The 16,089-nt window shown below is 36.4% G+C and overlaps 2 protein-coding genes across 2 annotated transcripts; both read left to right on the plus strand.

Moving 5' to 3' along the window:
• The first annotated feature begins 239 nt into the window (after positions 1 to 239).
• Positions 240 to 1,681, plus strand: LOC142523032 (uncharacterized). Its single transcript, XM_075626674.1, has 5 exons — positions 240 to 347; positions 440 to 760; positions 838 to 1,050; positions 1,348 to 1,440; positions 1,574 to 1,681. The coding sequence occupies exons 1-3, from the start codon at positions 297 to 299 to the stop codon at positions 934 to 936; spliced, it is 471 nt and encodes a 156-aa protein (XP_075482789.1). The 5' UTR covers positions 240 to 296; the 3' UTR covers positions 937 to 1,050; positions 1,348 to 1,440; positions 1,574 to 1,681.
• Positions 1,682 to 9,122: 7,441 nt separating this feature from the next.
• On the plus strand, positions 9,123 to 15,449 carry LOC142521865 (uncharacterized). Its single transcript, XM_075625038.1, has 9 exons — positions 9,123 to 9,302; positions 9,402 to 9,446; positions 9,516 to 9,590; positions 9,727 to 9,793; positions 10,053 to 10,072; positions 10,251 to 10,367; positions 10,461 to 10,505; positions 10,574 to 10,648; positions 15,229 to 15,449. Exons 1-9 carry the CDS (start codon positions 9,191 to 9,193, stop codon positions 15,447 to 15,449), a joined length of 777 nt encoding a protein of 258 aa, XP_075481153.1. The 5' UTR covers positions 9,123 to 9,190.
• The last annotated feature ends 640 nt before the right edge of the window (positions 15,450 to 16,089 follow it).

Below are 16,089 nucleotides of genomic sequence, written 5' to 3' on the forward strand. Positions count from 1 at the left end.
ATGCATAACATGAATTTGCTTGAAGAGGAAGCCTATACATCATCCACACCTCTTGATGTGTCCACACTTGAGATTAACATTACAGAGAAAGAATCGCATGCCAGAAATGAGTGTGAGGGAATTGACGTGACTGATCCGTGATTGAAAATTTCGATTATAGATTTTATAGTTAATTTAAAAGGTTCCATTGCACTTTATTTATTGTTGCAATATATTTGTCTATTTTATTTTTATTTTCACCGAATTATCGTGTTATATTACATGTTTGACTATATCTTCACATACAGCATTAAAAAATGAGCAGATTGGGCCAAAAAAGAAGCAAGGTATCTGTTGATGAAGTTCAGGTGATGTTTTGTTATTTTGTTAATTTTGGTTTATTTTAATTTTAATAAAGTCTTAATTATATGTGATAATATATCTTTGTGCTGTTTTTTAGGAAAATATAGCTAATAAGCTATTGAGAGTGAACTCCAACACTCCATCTAATTCACCGGAATATTTGCGTGATAAAGAGATAATTGATGACGCCAAAAATAATAAGAAAAAAGGACGAGGTCCATCAAAGTTTAATTTGGTTAGTGGCCAACAACAGCCCAAAGATCTGGAACATAATGAGTTTGGACAGGAAATTGGAGATAATTCGGTGAAGTATGCCACTTTTCTAGGTTGCATGATAAAAGAATTTGTGCCATACACGTTAGGTCGATGGAATGACCTAGACGAGGAAATGAAGAATAAGACGTGGCTTTGTCTTCAGGTAATGCTTATCATTGTATTTTTATTCCTATTTTATAACAAAATGTTGAAATTTTTTTTATGCTTCTTAATGTGTAGTTGAACTATAAAGTTGAGGAGTGGGAGAAACATCCAATCTTTCAAAAGTTAGGTAAGTTGTGGCGTGATAGAAAGTCCAAACTCCAAATACTTATATGAGAAGTTGATGATGGTCAAGTGGCTTCACGAGATCTTTGTCTTTTGAAGCCCGAATTTATGGATCAAAACCAATGGGACTTGTTCGTAAAGAAGACACTATCACCACCATTTCAAGTAAGTATCAATTCATTGTTATTGATTTTTTTCTGCTGTTGTTTATTGTTGTTTGTGACAGTTTGTATTGTTCATTAATTTAGTTACACACTGATTTTTTTCGGTTGTTCTTGACCTGATGTTACTAAATTCTTAGTCCAATTATCATTTTTTATTTAGTCGGTGGATAGCTTCCCAGCAAATAAATTCACAAATCCGAAGTGGTGAAGCACAAGATAGTGAGCACAACAGTATTTTTTAGTAATCATGTGACTAATCAATTATATATGAATATGTTATATGTTTTTTTCTTTTCAGGAAAAGAGTGAAAAATTTAAGGCAATGAGGGGAAAGCAAAGATACAACCACACAATGAGCAGGAGAGATTATGCTCGTTTGGCTCACATTATTGTAATTTTTATTATTTGAAAAACCTTATGAAAAGTTCTTTTCAAAGTTTTCTTTTTTTAAATTGTAATGATACATTTTTTGAATTATGTTCACAATGGATTTTTCACATATTTCTATAGGTCTCATACTCAAGGAGAAAACAAGTTCTGCTGATATACCAATTACAAGAACAAAAGTATGGATGGAAGGCCATAAGACGAAAAATGGACAACCTAGTGGTGAAGCTGTTGGAGAAAAAATGGTAATAAAATTTTTTCTTTGAGAAAAAACTGGTAAACTTAAATTCATTATTTTCTAGAAAATTATTTGTTTGTTATTTGCAGAAAGAAATAGATGTTTTTTCTTTAAAATTAAGAAAACATTCCCAGAGTTTATTTTAGCTAGCTAGTAAGTTAATTTAAGTTAAAAAGGAGGTTTAAGGAATTATTTAAGTAACTTGAGGTGAGTAGGAAATAAGTTCATTTAGGTTCCATAATTAAGGTGTTAAGTCCCTAAATTATTTAAAGGATAGGTAAGGCTCTTAAGGTTTAAAATACACTAACTAAATAATATTTTCCCTCCATTTATTGGATTATTTTCGGCCACCCCTTAGTGATTAAACAATTCTTTGCCAACTCACTTTTGACCCTTTCCTTGTCATTTCTTAGCATGATAATCCTTTTATTTATTAATCACCCTTAATTAATTAATATTAGATCATTATCCTAACCTTGTTTAGCATGTAGAATCGGTCATGATCCCTCCAACCATCTCTAGGATATCAAGCCATTTCAAAATTCAAAAAGGAGAGCAAGACTTGGTCTTGCCATCCCTTTTATATTGCAACCCCTTCCCCCTCACTCTCCTAACCACTATTCCCCCTTCCTCATCACCGATTTCAGAGCCATTTAAAAGAAAAAAAATCGAGAGGTGCTAGGGGAGAAACAAGAGAGAAATCGAGTAGAAGGAAGGAAGGTAGATCACTCCGTCTCCTCCGCGCCGAGTCGTTGTGTTTCTTTTGTTTTCTTCGAAACAGAAAATAACCAGGCATGTTTATATTTTTCCTTTCTCTTCAATCAAGTCATATTAACATTTTAAACATTATTTGATCATCGTTTCCAAGGCATAACCGAATTATATCAAGAACTTTGAAAATAAAAGATGCAGATTTTCGGCCCTTCCTTGTGCTCCTCATGGTTCACTTGTTTTTGGTGTTCAGGTGGATGACTCGTGTCTAGGCTCCCAAAGCTGCATCTAGACTTGTACTAGTACATGTTAGGATCATGTTGGTCCATTAGTTCAAGCCTCATACATGCTGGAAATCAGAAATGACAGCAACTTCCCAAGCATGCCCTTTTTTGTGATCGATTTTCTCATGTTGCTGTCAAAGGGAAATGGATCTGGTCTTAGCTGCCCTAAGGGCTATAGCCATGGTTAGAACCTCTCCTTGTGATGTGTAAGACGTGACCAAGTCGCCCTTTTGAGGCTTGGTCCATGGTTGAATCAGTTTTTAATTAAAGAAACAAGAACAGCCCCTCGGCCTCTTTCCCCTACTGCATGTGTTGTTCGGTTTTTGGTGGAATGGTGTGGATCTTGGTTGGCCTCTGGCCCTTAGCCATGGTTCAAACCATACCTTAGGATGTTGGTAAGAGGTTCTGGTTGGTGGTTCAACCCCCAATGGCCATTAGCCTCGCAAACGACGCAAGGAAACCAAAGCACAACTGCTGTATTTTGGTGACCGCAACTTGCTGCTTCGGTTCAGTGGCTCGTTCGGGTTCTTGGTTGGACTGGACCGTGCCTCATCGAGTTGGGAAGGTCATGTTTTTGGCCGTTTGTGATTCGGATCATTTTAGAGGTCGTACGAGAAATTACGGTGCGATGTGCCAAATTGACTCTCGAAAGGGCGTTTCATGTTTTGGCCTCCATTCACCAAAATTTCGACTTGCATCATTTTTGGAGCATTATTTCGTCATTTTAGGTGTATTTTAATCATGACTAAATGATAGTTCGGTGTTGGTTCGGGTTGGCACGGAGTCATGATTAAATACGAAGTCGTTGCGCGTAATTGTCTCGTTTTTGGATTCAATTACAAAGTTTGGTCAAGAAAATCATTTGCATATTTTCATGATAAATTTAGGTCGCAGCGAGTCTGAGAACGATCCAATCCATGTGGTAAAATAATACAGGATATTTCATCCTGCCATTTAATTATATTACGTGTATAAAAATATAAAATATTCATTTTTGAGATTTATGTGATATTGCTTGTGGCCATTTCACCAGCATGGGATCATTGTATTATCTGGTCGCCAGTTACCAGTCAATTCAGTTCAGTTCCACCCAGTATACTGTGGCATTAGTCTGATCAGACGTTCATTATTTCACCCGGTCGTCAGTTACCGGTCAGTTCAGTTCAGTTCAGTTCAGTGCAGGGGCCACTTGCGTAGACCATAATTTCACCAGAAAATTATTACATGCTATTTCATTACAGGGCTCTATGGAGCAAACATTTCACTTATGATTTTCAGTCAGTCATGCACGTATTATAATTGCTCATGACAAGTTATTTTCACATTATGCCTCATGACATGATATTTTTACTCCCATGCAACTTTATTATATTATTTACTCGTTATTTACGATATATGCATGCTGAGTCTTTAGGCTCACTAGACTTGATTGTTATAGGTATTGATGATGTCGGGGCCGAGGGCGGGGACCAGTGAGCTAGCTTGGGTCGGCAGTAGTGGAACCCGAGGACCTCATTTACAACACTTGCAATTTTTATGCTCAAACATTTTTATCAGTTGTTGGATTACTTTACTTGTTATTTTGTGAGTAATTATTTCTTCCGCTGTTATTTTTAAACATTAAACTTGATTTATCAGTTTATTTTGTAAATGAGGCATTTTAATTATTTTAAAAAGAAAATTTTTAATTTTTTCGCAAATTTTCGGGCCATTATAATAATGATCTGAAGAAACAGTTTTGATGGAAACAGATGAAATTAGACATTGCAGAATTTGTATCTAGATGTTTGAATTGCCAATAGGTGAAAGCACCAGAAAATTTCACTTATGATTTTCAGTCAGTTATGCATGTATTATAATTGCTCATGACAAGTTTTTTTCACATTATGTCTCATGACACGATATTTTTACTCCCATGCAACTTTATTATATTATTTACTCGTTATTTATGATATATGCATGCTGAGTCTTTAGGCTCACTAGACTTGATTGTTTTAGGTAATGATGATGTCGGGGTCGAGGGCGGGGACCAGTGAGCTAGCTTCGGTCGGCAGTATTGGAACCCGAGGACCTCATTTACAGCATTTGCCATTTTTTTGCTCAAATATTTTTATCAGTTGTTGGATTACTTTACTTGTTATTTTGTGAGTAATTATTTCTTTCGCTGTTATTTTTAAACATTAAACTTTATTTATCGGTTTATTTTGTGAATGAGGCATTTTAATTATTTTAAAAAGAAATTTTTTAATTTTTCCGCAAATTTTCAAACACGAATTTTCGGGCCATTATAATAATGATCTGAAGAAACAGTTTTGGTGGAAATAGATGAAATTAGACATTGCAGAATTTGTATTTAGATGTTTGAATTGCCAACAGGTGAAAGCACCAGAAAATTATTACATGTTATTTCATTACAGGACTCTATGGAGCAAACATTTCACTTATGATTTTCAGTCAGTTATGCACGCATTATAATTGCTCATGACAAGTTATTTTCACATTATGCCTCATGACATGATATTTTTACTCCCATGCAACTTTATTATATTATTTACTCGTTATTTACGATATATGCATGCTGAGTCTTTAGGCTCACTAGACTTTATTGTTGTAGGTACTAATGATGTCGGGGACGAGGGCGGGGACCAGTGAGCTAGCTTGGGTCGGCAGTAGTGGAACCCAAGGACCTCATTTACAATACTTGTCATTTTTATGCTCAAACATTTTTATCAGTTGTTGGATTATTTACTTGTTATTTTGTGAGTAATTATTTCTTCCGCTGTTATTTTTAAACATTAAGCTTGATTTATCAGTTTATTTTGTGAACGAGGCATTTTAATTATTTTAAAAAAATTTTTTTATTTTTCCGCAAATTTTCAAACACGAATTTTTGGCCATTATAATAATGATCTGAAGAAACAGTTTAGGTGGAAACAGATGAGTGCCGAAGCTACCGCGATCCTCTAGAGATTGTGATGCGATTTTGGTAGTTATTGATAGATTGACCAAATTAGCATGTTTTATTCCGTACAAGAAGACGTACAGACATGACCAGATGGCAGAGATTTATGTCAGAGAAGTGGTCAGATTACATGAAGTGCCGAAGTCTATTGTATCAGACTGTGATACTCGGTTTACTTTACACTTCTGGCACTGTTTGCAACAAGCTCTAGGTACGAAATTGCATTTGAGTACTGCATATCATCCTCAGACAGACGGACAGTCAGAGCGGACTATCCAGACATTAGAGTATATGCATAGAGCTGTAGTGATAGACTTTGGCACTAGTTGGCAAGATTCATTGCCGCTTTGTGAGTTATCATACAACAACAGCTATCAGACGAGTATAGAGATGGATCCGTTTGAAGCGTTGTATGGCAAAAAGTGTAGATCCCCTCTTTATTGGGATGATATCTCCGAGGTACCTGAGATTGGGCCTGATATGATTCGAGAGATGACTGAGAAAATAAAGCTGATTCGGCAGAGAACGAAGACAGCTCAAGACAGATGACGACCTCTAGTATTTGAGACAGGAGACAGAGTATTTTTGAAGATTTCTCCTTTCAGAGGTGTTGTCAGATTTAGCAAGAAAGGGAAGTTGTCTCCACGTTATATTGGGCCATATGAGATTCTCGAGAAGATAGGAGATCAGGCCTATTGACTCGCCTTACCGCCTTCTCTATCTGGAATACATGATGTCTTTCATGTGTCTATGCTGTGGAAGTATCTTTCTGATGCTTCTCATGTTCTTCAGCCAGACGAGGCAGAACTTGATGAAACTCTGAGTTATTTTGAGAAACCGATCCAGATTTTAGATCATAAAGAATAGCAGCTCAGAAAAAAGACTATTTCGCTTGTAAAAGTTCAGTGGGGTCGTCATGGCAATGAAGAAGATACATGGGAAACTGAATCAGACATGAAACAGAAATTCCCAGAGTTATTTCACTGATGTGAGTTTCCTGTTTAGCTTCTATTACGCATTTCTTATTGTATCTGATTTGCTATTTAATTTGATTGCTTGCGATTTCGAGGACGAAATCAGATTTTAGTGGGGGGAATTGTAATGCCCGAGATTTTATTACTATAATCTGAAATGATTAATTGATAATTGATGTGATTATAGACGGAAAGGAACAGAGCGGGGAAGACAAGAGAAGACATTGTTATGTTCGAGGACAGAACACCTCGCGCATATGCACGACACGAGGCGCGCATATGCGCGAGCAGGGCAGAGAACCTCCCACATATGCGCGAGACAGGGCGCGCATATGCGCGAGCAGAGGAACTCTTGAATGCCGAGACCAGTAGGTCTCGCGCATATGCGCCGAGGAAGGTCGGCATATGCGCGAGACGTGCAGCTTGAAGAATGAGCCACTTGGCCTTGACATGCATTGTATATATATCAAAAACAATTTCATTACCTCAGAATTCAAGAAGAAATAAACCGAGGCCAGGGAAAATCTTCAAGCTTCTATATTCTAGAATTTGATTTGTGCATGATTCATCCGTCAGAATTTCAATCCGAATCCAGTACTGTGTTTCTATCGACAAGATCTTCAAAAGGACGTAAGTTTTCTTATGTTTTGTTATGATTCGAAAACTTGAAATTGAAGGACCATTGTTTGATGTATATTATGTGCTCCTGAGAATTTAGTTATTGTATAATCGAAAACGGATCGAAGAACAGATACAATATGAAATTGTTATGATTTTTCGGATTTGATTCGATTGAGATTACACAGATTTTGTATCAGGTTGTGTTGTTGATTGATTATGAGTATTGAGATTGATGGCTATTAATATTGTATTGCCGGTATTTCGATATTGTACTGTTATGCCGTCAGAATTCGATAAGATTGAGATGTCTTATTTGAATGGAATGGTGATATTGTATATTTCAAATTTCATTGCCAGATTGAGTATTGACAGCTTCGAATTCAAGACTTTGACTTCGTGAGATCGACAAAAGAAAGGTATAAATCAATGTTAAACCGGGAAAATACGACTCGAGTTAGATTCGACTTGAGTTTCCCAAAACCACATACTTTATTTATTGCATTGATGTTTGCAATTCATGAGATTGATATGCTTAGTCTATTGATTTATAGCAAATCATGAGTTAGAGTGTTGGGCAGATGTGCTTAGTCTTTGGCAGAGGTGCCAAGTCACTAGACATTTGGGGATATCGATGTTGCGTATGAGTAGATCGACTCCTATTGTAGAAATTCGATATAGAATGCCAAAGTCTGGGAATAAGAACGTACCACCATCTAGCTGGGAGAGTAGTTGGGAGAATGTTGCTTTCTTATTCGACCGGGATCCCTAGATTAGAGAAGATTCGAGTCAGAGATTATGAGTCAAGAGTTTGATTTACAGTTTTATATCGATTCATGTCTTTCAGATTGTGATGCATGTTATTGATAATTGTTCCATGCTTTTATATCTATTTATATGATTGCATGTATACGTTGTTTATACTGGAAATATATTTCTCACCGGAGTTATCCGGCTGTTGTTGTGTTTGTATGTGTGCATGACAACAGGTGGGACAGGATCAGGGTCGAGAAGAGGATGAGAGATTGAGATTAGCGTGGAGATTCGGACCCAAAATTAGATTTGTTTCCTCACTTGATATGTAGTGAATGAACAATAGTTGTTTTGATTTACTTTTGCACAAGACTTGTACTTTTGATCTTGATATTGATCTTGTAAATGAAATAAGATTTATTTCATATGTTGCGCACTCATGTATTTAAAAAAAAAATTTATGACCCAGTTTACTTAATTGTTATATTTGATCCTAATAATGATTAAGAAGATGAATTAGCGTCCGGGTCCCCACACACTTCAAGTTATTCGAGTATAAGAGATCAGAATCCAGTATCAAGTGAACTTGATTATTACGAGATTTTGAAATATGTGATTGAGTTAGATTATGAGGGAGGTCGAAGAGTTGTTTTATTTGAATGTGATTGGGTCTCCAAAGGCAAACGACTAAAACGGGATGATGATGGTTTTATGTTGGCCAATTTTACAAATGTAAAGCGTCACAACGAGCCTTATATATTTGCATCTTAAGCCATGCAAGTTTTTTTATGTGGAAGATCCAGTTGATTGTAATTGGCATGTAATTATCACCACCGATCACGAGCAAAGTATAAAATGCAACCTATGGCAGATGTTGATACATATCTTTAAAGTTGTTTTTGTAATCCTGAAGACGAGAATAAACATTAAGAAGTCGTTTGGGTTCGGGATGATGTTGCAGGAGTGGAAATCGATGTTGATGCATGATGAGATTTAGTTAATGATGAGATTTTTTCTTGCATATATAATTTTTTATATTTAGTTAATATGATGAAAAATGAAACTAGTAGAGTGGATTTGCTGGATACTAGAATAATAATAATAACATTATATATTTTAATTTCATATTTCACTATGGATCTTTTATTTATCATATCAAAGGATATAACTAACTTTTTTTTATCTTCAAGTTGTGGTTTTTGCTCTTGTTAGGAATGGCTGGTGAGGGTAAAACTATTGGAAAACCTCATTTTCAACATCAAGATAAGGCAAATACACAATCTCGAATTATGATTACCAATCACGCAGCTCGAAGTTCAAAAAGAGGTAGGATGTAACTTTATACATCAAGGATATGTTTGCTGATTTTGTATTACTCTTATTGGACCTTTAGATTTTGTCTGAATTTTTTGTACTTTGTCCAAGTTGATCTTGCAAGAGAACTTGGTAGCATGACAGCTAGCGGAAAAGGTTAGCATTTTCTTGTTATAATTAAAAACTCAACTTACTTAAATTTTGGTGGTATCAAAACTTGTGCAGAATTTCAAAACATACAAGGTATGTTGAATAACCAAATGGATGGAGTTTCTAAGCACCAACACAATGATTTACAAGGTATTAAATATAAAAAGATATGAAACCTATAGTATTTTATTTGAAACAATTAAGTTTGGATATGTATAATGCTTACTTCATGCTTTATTTATTCTATATAAAAGCATTTGTAATTTTTAACCTTTTCTTTTCATAGGAATGACTCGTAAGAGTAAATTTTTTGGAAAATCTCATTTTCAACTTCGAGATGAAGAAGATACACAACCACATAATATTTGCCAATCATGTAACTCGAAATTCAAAAGAAAGAGTTATCATTGCATTTTACACAAAAACAATCTGTTTGTTGCTTGTGTATAACTGTTATTTGACCTTTTGCATTTGCATGAATGTTGTATACTTTGTTCAAGTCAGTCTTGAAAGAGAACTTGGTAACATGGTAGCTAGCGAAAAATGTTAGAACTTGGTTGTTTATAATTAAAACTTAACTTGCTTATATTTTGGTGGAGTCAATACTTGTGCAGAATGTCAAAACATACAAGGTATGCTAAATAACCATATGTATAAAGTTTCAAATCAGCAACACAATGATGTACAAGATATTAGATATAAAAATATATGAAACTTAAGAATTTTTTATTTCAAAAGATTAAATTTTGATATAATTCGGTATAATGCTTATTAATGCTTTATTTATCTTATATAACTTTCTTTTGATAGGAATGACTCTTAAAAATAAAAATGTCGGAAAAACTCATTTTCCACTTCAAGATGAGACAAATACTCAACCACTGATTTTGATTGACAATCACATAACTCGAAATTCAAAAGAAAGATGTAGCATCTTATTTATACATAAAAAATATGTCGTGTCTTGTGTATAACTCTTATTTGACCTTTTTCTTTTATATGTTGTATATTTTATTCAAGTCTATCATACAAGAGAACTTGAGAACGTGGTAACTAGTGGAAAAGGTCAGATTTTTTTTATTATAATTATAAACTCAATTTGCATATATTTTGTTGAAATAATGCTTGTGCAGATTGTCAAAGCATACAAGGTGCATCAAGAAACCAAATAGATGAAGCTTCAAATCAAAAGGACATTGAATTACAAGGTAACATCCTAAAAATTAAGATATAGAAAGACATGAATCTGGCGTTTGCTTGGTGATGGTGTTAACCCATCTGATTTATGGGGAGAAGTTCCAAGCCGTAGTACATGCAATCGAAAAGTGATGGAGCAAAAGACAAAGTTAGAAAAAATAGATGAGAAAATTTGAAAACAAGGTCAACACATTGCAATGTTAGAATCAAAGATTTGCAATCAACCAAACCAAAACCTTGGTTCAAATTACAACAATATACAACTCACAGCATCCTCTAGTAGTCCATTATCTCCAAGGGTAAAGTCTTCTTTCTAGTTTTATTACTTTATTATTATATTGAGTTAGTACTTTATTGATTCAGCATTGGCTTTTTGGTTTAAGAATATACGTTAGATACGTAAATGGTTTTTCTTTTGTTTATTTTGATATTATTTATTATTTGATGTGACATAATGAGTTGGAGTTTGTTTTTTTCGTAAGCTATGTTTTGTGTGAGTTTATAATTATCTCGAGTTAGCCATTTATTGATTTAGATAGTATATTTTGGTTGAGAATATATGTTACATGTATATTTGTTGTCATGAGTTAACTAATTTGAATGATGTTTCTTTGTATATTTGTTGTCATGAGTTAACTAAATACAAAATTGTATTTGTATTTATGTTAATTTATTATATCCTTGAATATTATATCATGAAAATATTGAAAATCGATGACATTTCATAAAATATGATATTTTTTATGTCACAATAGAACATTAAATCATGTAAATAAAAAATGTCATTGTAAAACTCATATGTAGACATTTAAAAAAGTCATTATAGACAACTATTAATGACAATTTTTAATATCCTTATATACTAGAATAGAAGACATTTGTAAGTGTCATTATAGATTACATAATGAGACATTTTAAATTAACCTTAACATATCATTAGAGACATTGTTTATTGTCATTATAAATAACATACACGACACTTTTAGTTGTCATTATAAATGATTTTAACTCACATATAAATTTGTCATTATTACTATAATAACAAGGCATGTATAAATGCCTTTAAACCATGAGTTTTCCTGAAATTTAAAGTTGTCATTATATGAATAATTAGTATCACATATGAAGTTGTCATTAACATCTTATAATGACATTAAAAAATGTCAGGAAGTTTAAGACGACATTGGAATAGAAGGCATTTGTTGGAGGTGTCACTAAAACTTAAATGTCACTAAATATTGATTATGATGACATTTATGAATGTCACCATAAGCATTTATTCTTGTAGTGGGAAGAGCTATCAGCTACTAGTGTGGTCAGAGATATCGATCTGGAACTACAAGGCCACCTAGTGTATGCCGATCTAATTGTGTTGCCGATGCCAGAATTTGATATTATCTGGGGAATGGACTGGCTGACGAAGAACAAATTTCTTATTGATTTCAAGAAAAGGTCAGTGTTGGTAAGATCTTTGGGCATGGAGCAGTTTCTCTTTGATCCAGTTTGATGGATAAGTTTCCCTCGCATGATCTCTTACATGCAGGCACGGAGACTTATTCATAAGGGGTGTCAGGCTTTCTTGGCCAGAATTATTTCTGCACCTGAAGTACCCACTCTGTCTATATCTGACGTACCAGTAGTCAGAGATTTTCCTGACGTTTTTCCTGATGACTTCACAGGCATTCCATCAGAGAGAAAGAGGTGGAGTTCACCATTGATCTTATGCCAGACACCGTGCCAATCTCAAAGGCACCGTATCGTTTAGCTACAACTGAGATGTAAAAGCTCAGGCAGCAGATTCAGGAGTTCGTAGACAAAGAATTCATCCGCCCTAGTTTCTCACCATGGGGCGCACCAGTGCTCTTCGTAAAGAAAAAAGACGGGAGCATGAGACTGTGCATCAATTACCGAGAACTGAACAAGGTAACGATCAAAACTAAATACCCACTTTCGAGGATCGAAGACTTATTTGATCAGATGCAGAGAGCTACAGTGTTCTCTAAGATAGATCTTCGATCAGGGTATCATCAGCTGTAGGTAAAGGATGCAGATGTTCATAAGAAAGCATTCAAAACCAGATATGGGCATTACGAGTTTTTAGTGATATCGTTTGGAATGAAGAATGCTCCGGAGATATTTTTGGACCTCATGAACCGAGTATTTCAGCCCTACCTAGATCAGTTTGTCAAAGTGTTCATTGAGACATCCTTATCCACTCGAAGAGCCATGAGGAGCACAGTCAGCGCTTGGATACAATTTTCCAGGTCTTTCAGAGTCGCAAGTTGTTTGCAAAAGTCAGTAAGTGTGAATTCTGGTTGGAGAATGTAGCGTTTTTGGGTCATATAATATCTAGCTGTGGTATTGAGGTGGATACAGCTAAGGTAACAGCAGTTAAGGAATGGGTTGAATCGAAGAATGCGTCAGAGATTCGCAGTTTCCTAGGCCTAGCAGGTTACTACAGGAAATTTATTCAAGGATTTTCTTCGATAGCAGTGCCACTCACCTCATTGACCAAGAAGAATGTTAAATTCGTATGGAGTGTTGAATGTCAGAAGAGCTTTGATACGTTGAAGCAAGCTCTTATTTCAGCGCCAGTGTTAGCCATGCCAGCAGGGCAAGAAAATTTCGTGTTGTACACCGATGCATCTAAGCTCGGGTTAGGCGCAGTGTTGATGTAGCATGGTCGGGTTATAGCTTATGCCTCCAGACAGTTGAAAGTGCATGAGAAGAATTATCCGACTCATGATCTTGAGTTAGCCGCTGTTGTCTTTGCATTAAAGATATGAAGGCATTATTTGTACGGCGAGAAATGCTAGATATTCAGTGATCACAAGAGTCTCAAGTATTTCTTCAAGCAGAAAGAATTCAATATGACTAAGATGGTGGTCAGAGTTAGTGAAAGACTACGATTGTGAAATTAGCTACCACCCAGGGAAAGCTAATGTTGTGGCAGATGCCTTGAGTAGAAATGTTGCAGTCGTAGCACAGTTGTCAGTACAGATATCTCTTTAGTCAGAGATTCAGAGGTTTGGCTTAGAGGTTTATCCTAAGGGCAGAGTTCCTAAGCTGTCTAATCTGAATGTCCAGTCTTCTTTGTTTGATCGAATCCGTAAGGGTCAGCCTTCAGATGAGCAGTTACAGAAATGGAGACTGAAGAATGAAGCCAAGGGCAATGTACTCCACGCAGTGTCCGACGGTATTGTGAGATACAGAGGAAGGATGTAGGTGCCTAGTGTTGATTCAATTAGAGAGGATATTCTGACAGAGGCACATACATCTCCGTATTTCATCCATCTAGGAGGTACCAAAATTACAAAGATTTGCAGATTTTGTATTGATGGCCAGGTATGAAGCGAGACATCCGCCGATTTGTGTCTGAATGCCTCACTTGTCAGCAGGTGAAGGGGGAGCATCAGAGACCAGCAGGAATGCTTAAGCCGCTCCCTATCCCCGAGTGGAAATGGGAGAATATCACGATGTACTTCATTGTTGGTTTTCCAAGGTCAGTCAGTGGATCCAATGCCATTTGGGTTATAGTGGATCGGCTTACTAAGTCGGCACACTTCTTGCCAGTGAAGATGACGTTTTCCATGACGCAGTATGCTGAGCTCTATATCAGGGAGATAGTTCGATTGCACAGGATCCCAGTAACTATCGTGTTCGACAGGGTCCCAAGATTTGCATCTTCCTTTTGGAAGAGTTTACATGCAGCCATGGGGACGAAGTTTCTATTCAGTACAGCATTCCACCATCAGGCAGATGGCCAGTCTGAGCGTGTGATTCAGATTTTGGATGATTTGTTGAGAGCTAGTGTGATTGATTTGCATGGGAATTGGGAATCGAAGCTACCTCTAGTGGAGTTTACCTACAACAACAGTTTCCAATCATCTATATGTATGGCTCCATACGAGGCATTGTATGGGAGGAAGTGCAGGTCGCCGATTCATTGGGATGAAGTCGGTGAGAGGTCAGAACTTGGTCCAGAGATTGTTCTGCAGACTGCAGACGTAGTGACCAAGATCCGAGACAGGATGAAAACCGCCTAGAGTCGTCAAAAGAGTTATGCTGACAAGAGGAGGAGATATCTAGAGTTTTCCGTCGGTGATCACGTTTTCATAAAGATAGCACCTATGTAGGGTGTTATGAGATTTGAGAAGAGAGGCAAGCTTAGTCTGAGGTTTATTGGACCGTTCGAGACTCTTGACAGAGTTGGGACATTAGCTTATCGTGTAGCCCTACCTCCGGATCTTGTCGGTGTACATAATGTTTTCCACGTCTCGATGATGAGGAAGTACCAAGCGAATCCTTCGCATGTATATTGTGCAAAATTTGAGCAAAAATTTGTTGGATCGGTTTTGAAATAATTTTTGGATCTAAAACTCGAATTCTGTTGTCTTTTCATGTGCTGCGAATTTTTGGTCGCTTATCTTGAAAAAATTTTGACATATAAAACGTATAACTTTTTGATACCTTCGATTTGACAGTAAATTCGAAATATTTGGATAAGAAATGAGCGAGTTATGATTGTTTTTGTGGGACTGCTCAAACTGCGATTTTCTGAAAATGCGTTCTTGAATTTTTATTGTTGCAGGCTTTTTTGGGGATCGACGAGTGATCGCTGATGCATTTAAGTATGTTGCGTATGATGCTGTGATGGTTTTTGGTTTGTCGGTTTGCCCTGATAGGTACATGATCACGTTAGAAGTCGTAGGATGCATTTTGTTGTCAAAATGTCGTGTTTGTGGTTGTGTTGCGTTCTATGGAGTGCGTCGTCGTTTGGGGTGTTTGTATGGGTTTGAGTTAATACCGTAGCATCCTAGGATGGGTCTCGAGGCATTGATTCACGATCCGTATGATCGAGTTAGGAGGAATAAGCCAAAAGTGTAGTGTTTCTTCGTTGGTTTACAATTCCAGCATCTACCCGGACCCTTACACGGGGTCTGTGGCCTCGATATTAAAAAATATATATATTTAAAATTTTTTTTAGGGATTGTTTTTGGGTTTGATATCATGATTTAGTATGATGATTAAACGAGGTCGAGTCCCGAGAGATTTAGAACGTCATAAGGAAATTTGTCATTTTTGGGTGTGAGCATGACTAATACGTCTAAGTTATGAAAGATAAGTGTTTGAACTCATGTTAGTATGTACAGCAGTGGCCCCAAGCGAGATCCAACGAATCCCTCAACGCCAAGTAAGTTTGTTCGACATGCAAAAGAAAATATTTTAAGTTTTTGAGGTATGCTAAATGTCTTCTGACCAAGGTATGAACGGGTTTGGAAGTCGGTGAACGTGGCCGATGATCTCTCCACCCCGGTAAAGAATGACCGGGTTTAGATAAGGACTGGAAAGCGGTAAAGCATGACCATGGACCAATCCACCCGGCAAAGCATGATCGGGGATCTCATGTATGTGGCAGTGGACTTTCCCTGCCAGCCCAGTACTGTGGTTT

Source organism: Primulina tabacum, chromosome 13 (assembly GCF_025594145.1).
Source record: "Primulina tabacum isolate GXHZ01 chromosome 13, ASM2559414v2, whole genome shotgun sequence".
In the NCBI taxonomy this organism is placed as follows: Eukaryota; Viridiplantae; Streptophyta; class Magnoliopsida; order Lamiales; family Gesneriaceae; genus Primulina; species Primulina tabacum.

Bases quoted from the DNA above. Each gene is read 5' to 3' on its own strand.
- LOC142523032 (XM_075626674.1), top strand. From the start codon at position 297: ATGAGCAGATTGGGCCAAAAAAGAAGCAAGGTATCTGTTGATGAAGTT. The intron at 348-439 runs GTGATGTTTTGT...GCTGTTTTTTAG, and splicing joins TATCTGTTGATGAAGTTCAG to GAAAATATAGCTAATAAGCT. The intron at 761-837 runs GTAATGCTTATC...CTTAATGTGTAG, and splicing joins AGACGTGGCTTTGTCTTCAG to TTGAACTATAAAGTTGAGGA.
- LOC142521865 (XM_075625038.1), top strand. From the start codon at position 9,191: ATGGCTGGTGAGGGTAAAACTATTGGAAAACCTCATTTTCAACATCAA. The intron at 9,447-9,515 runs GTTAGCATTTTC...AAACTTGTGCAG, and splicing joins CATGACAGCTAGCGGAAAAG to AATTTCAAAACATACAAGGT. The intron at 9,591-9,726 runs GTATTAAATATA...TTCTTTTCATAG, and splicing joins CCAACACAATGATTTACAAG to GAATGACTCGTAAGAGTAAA.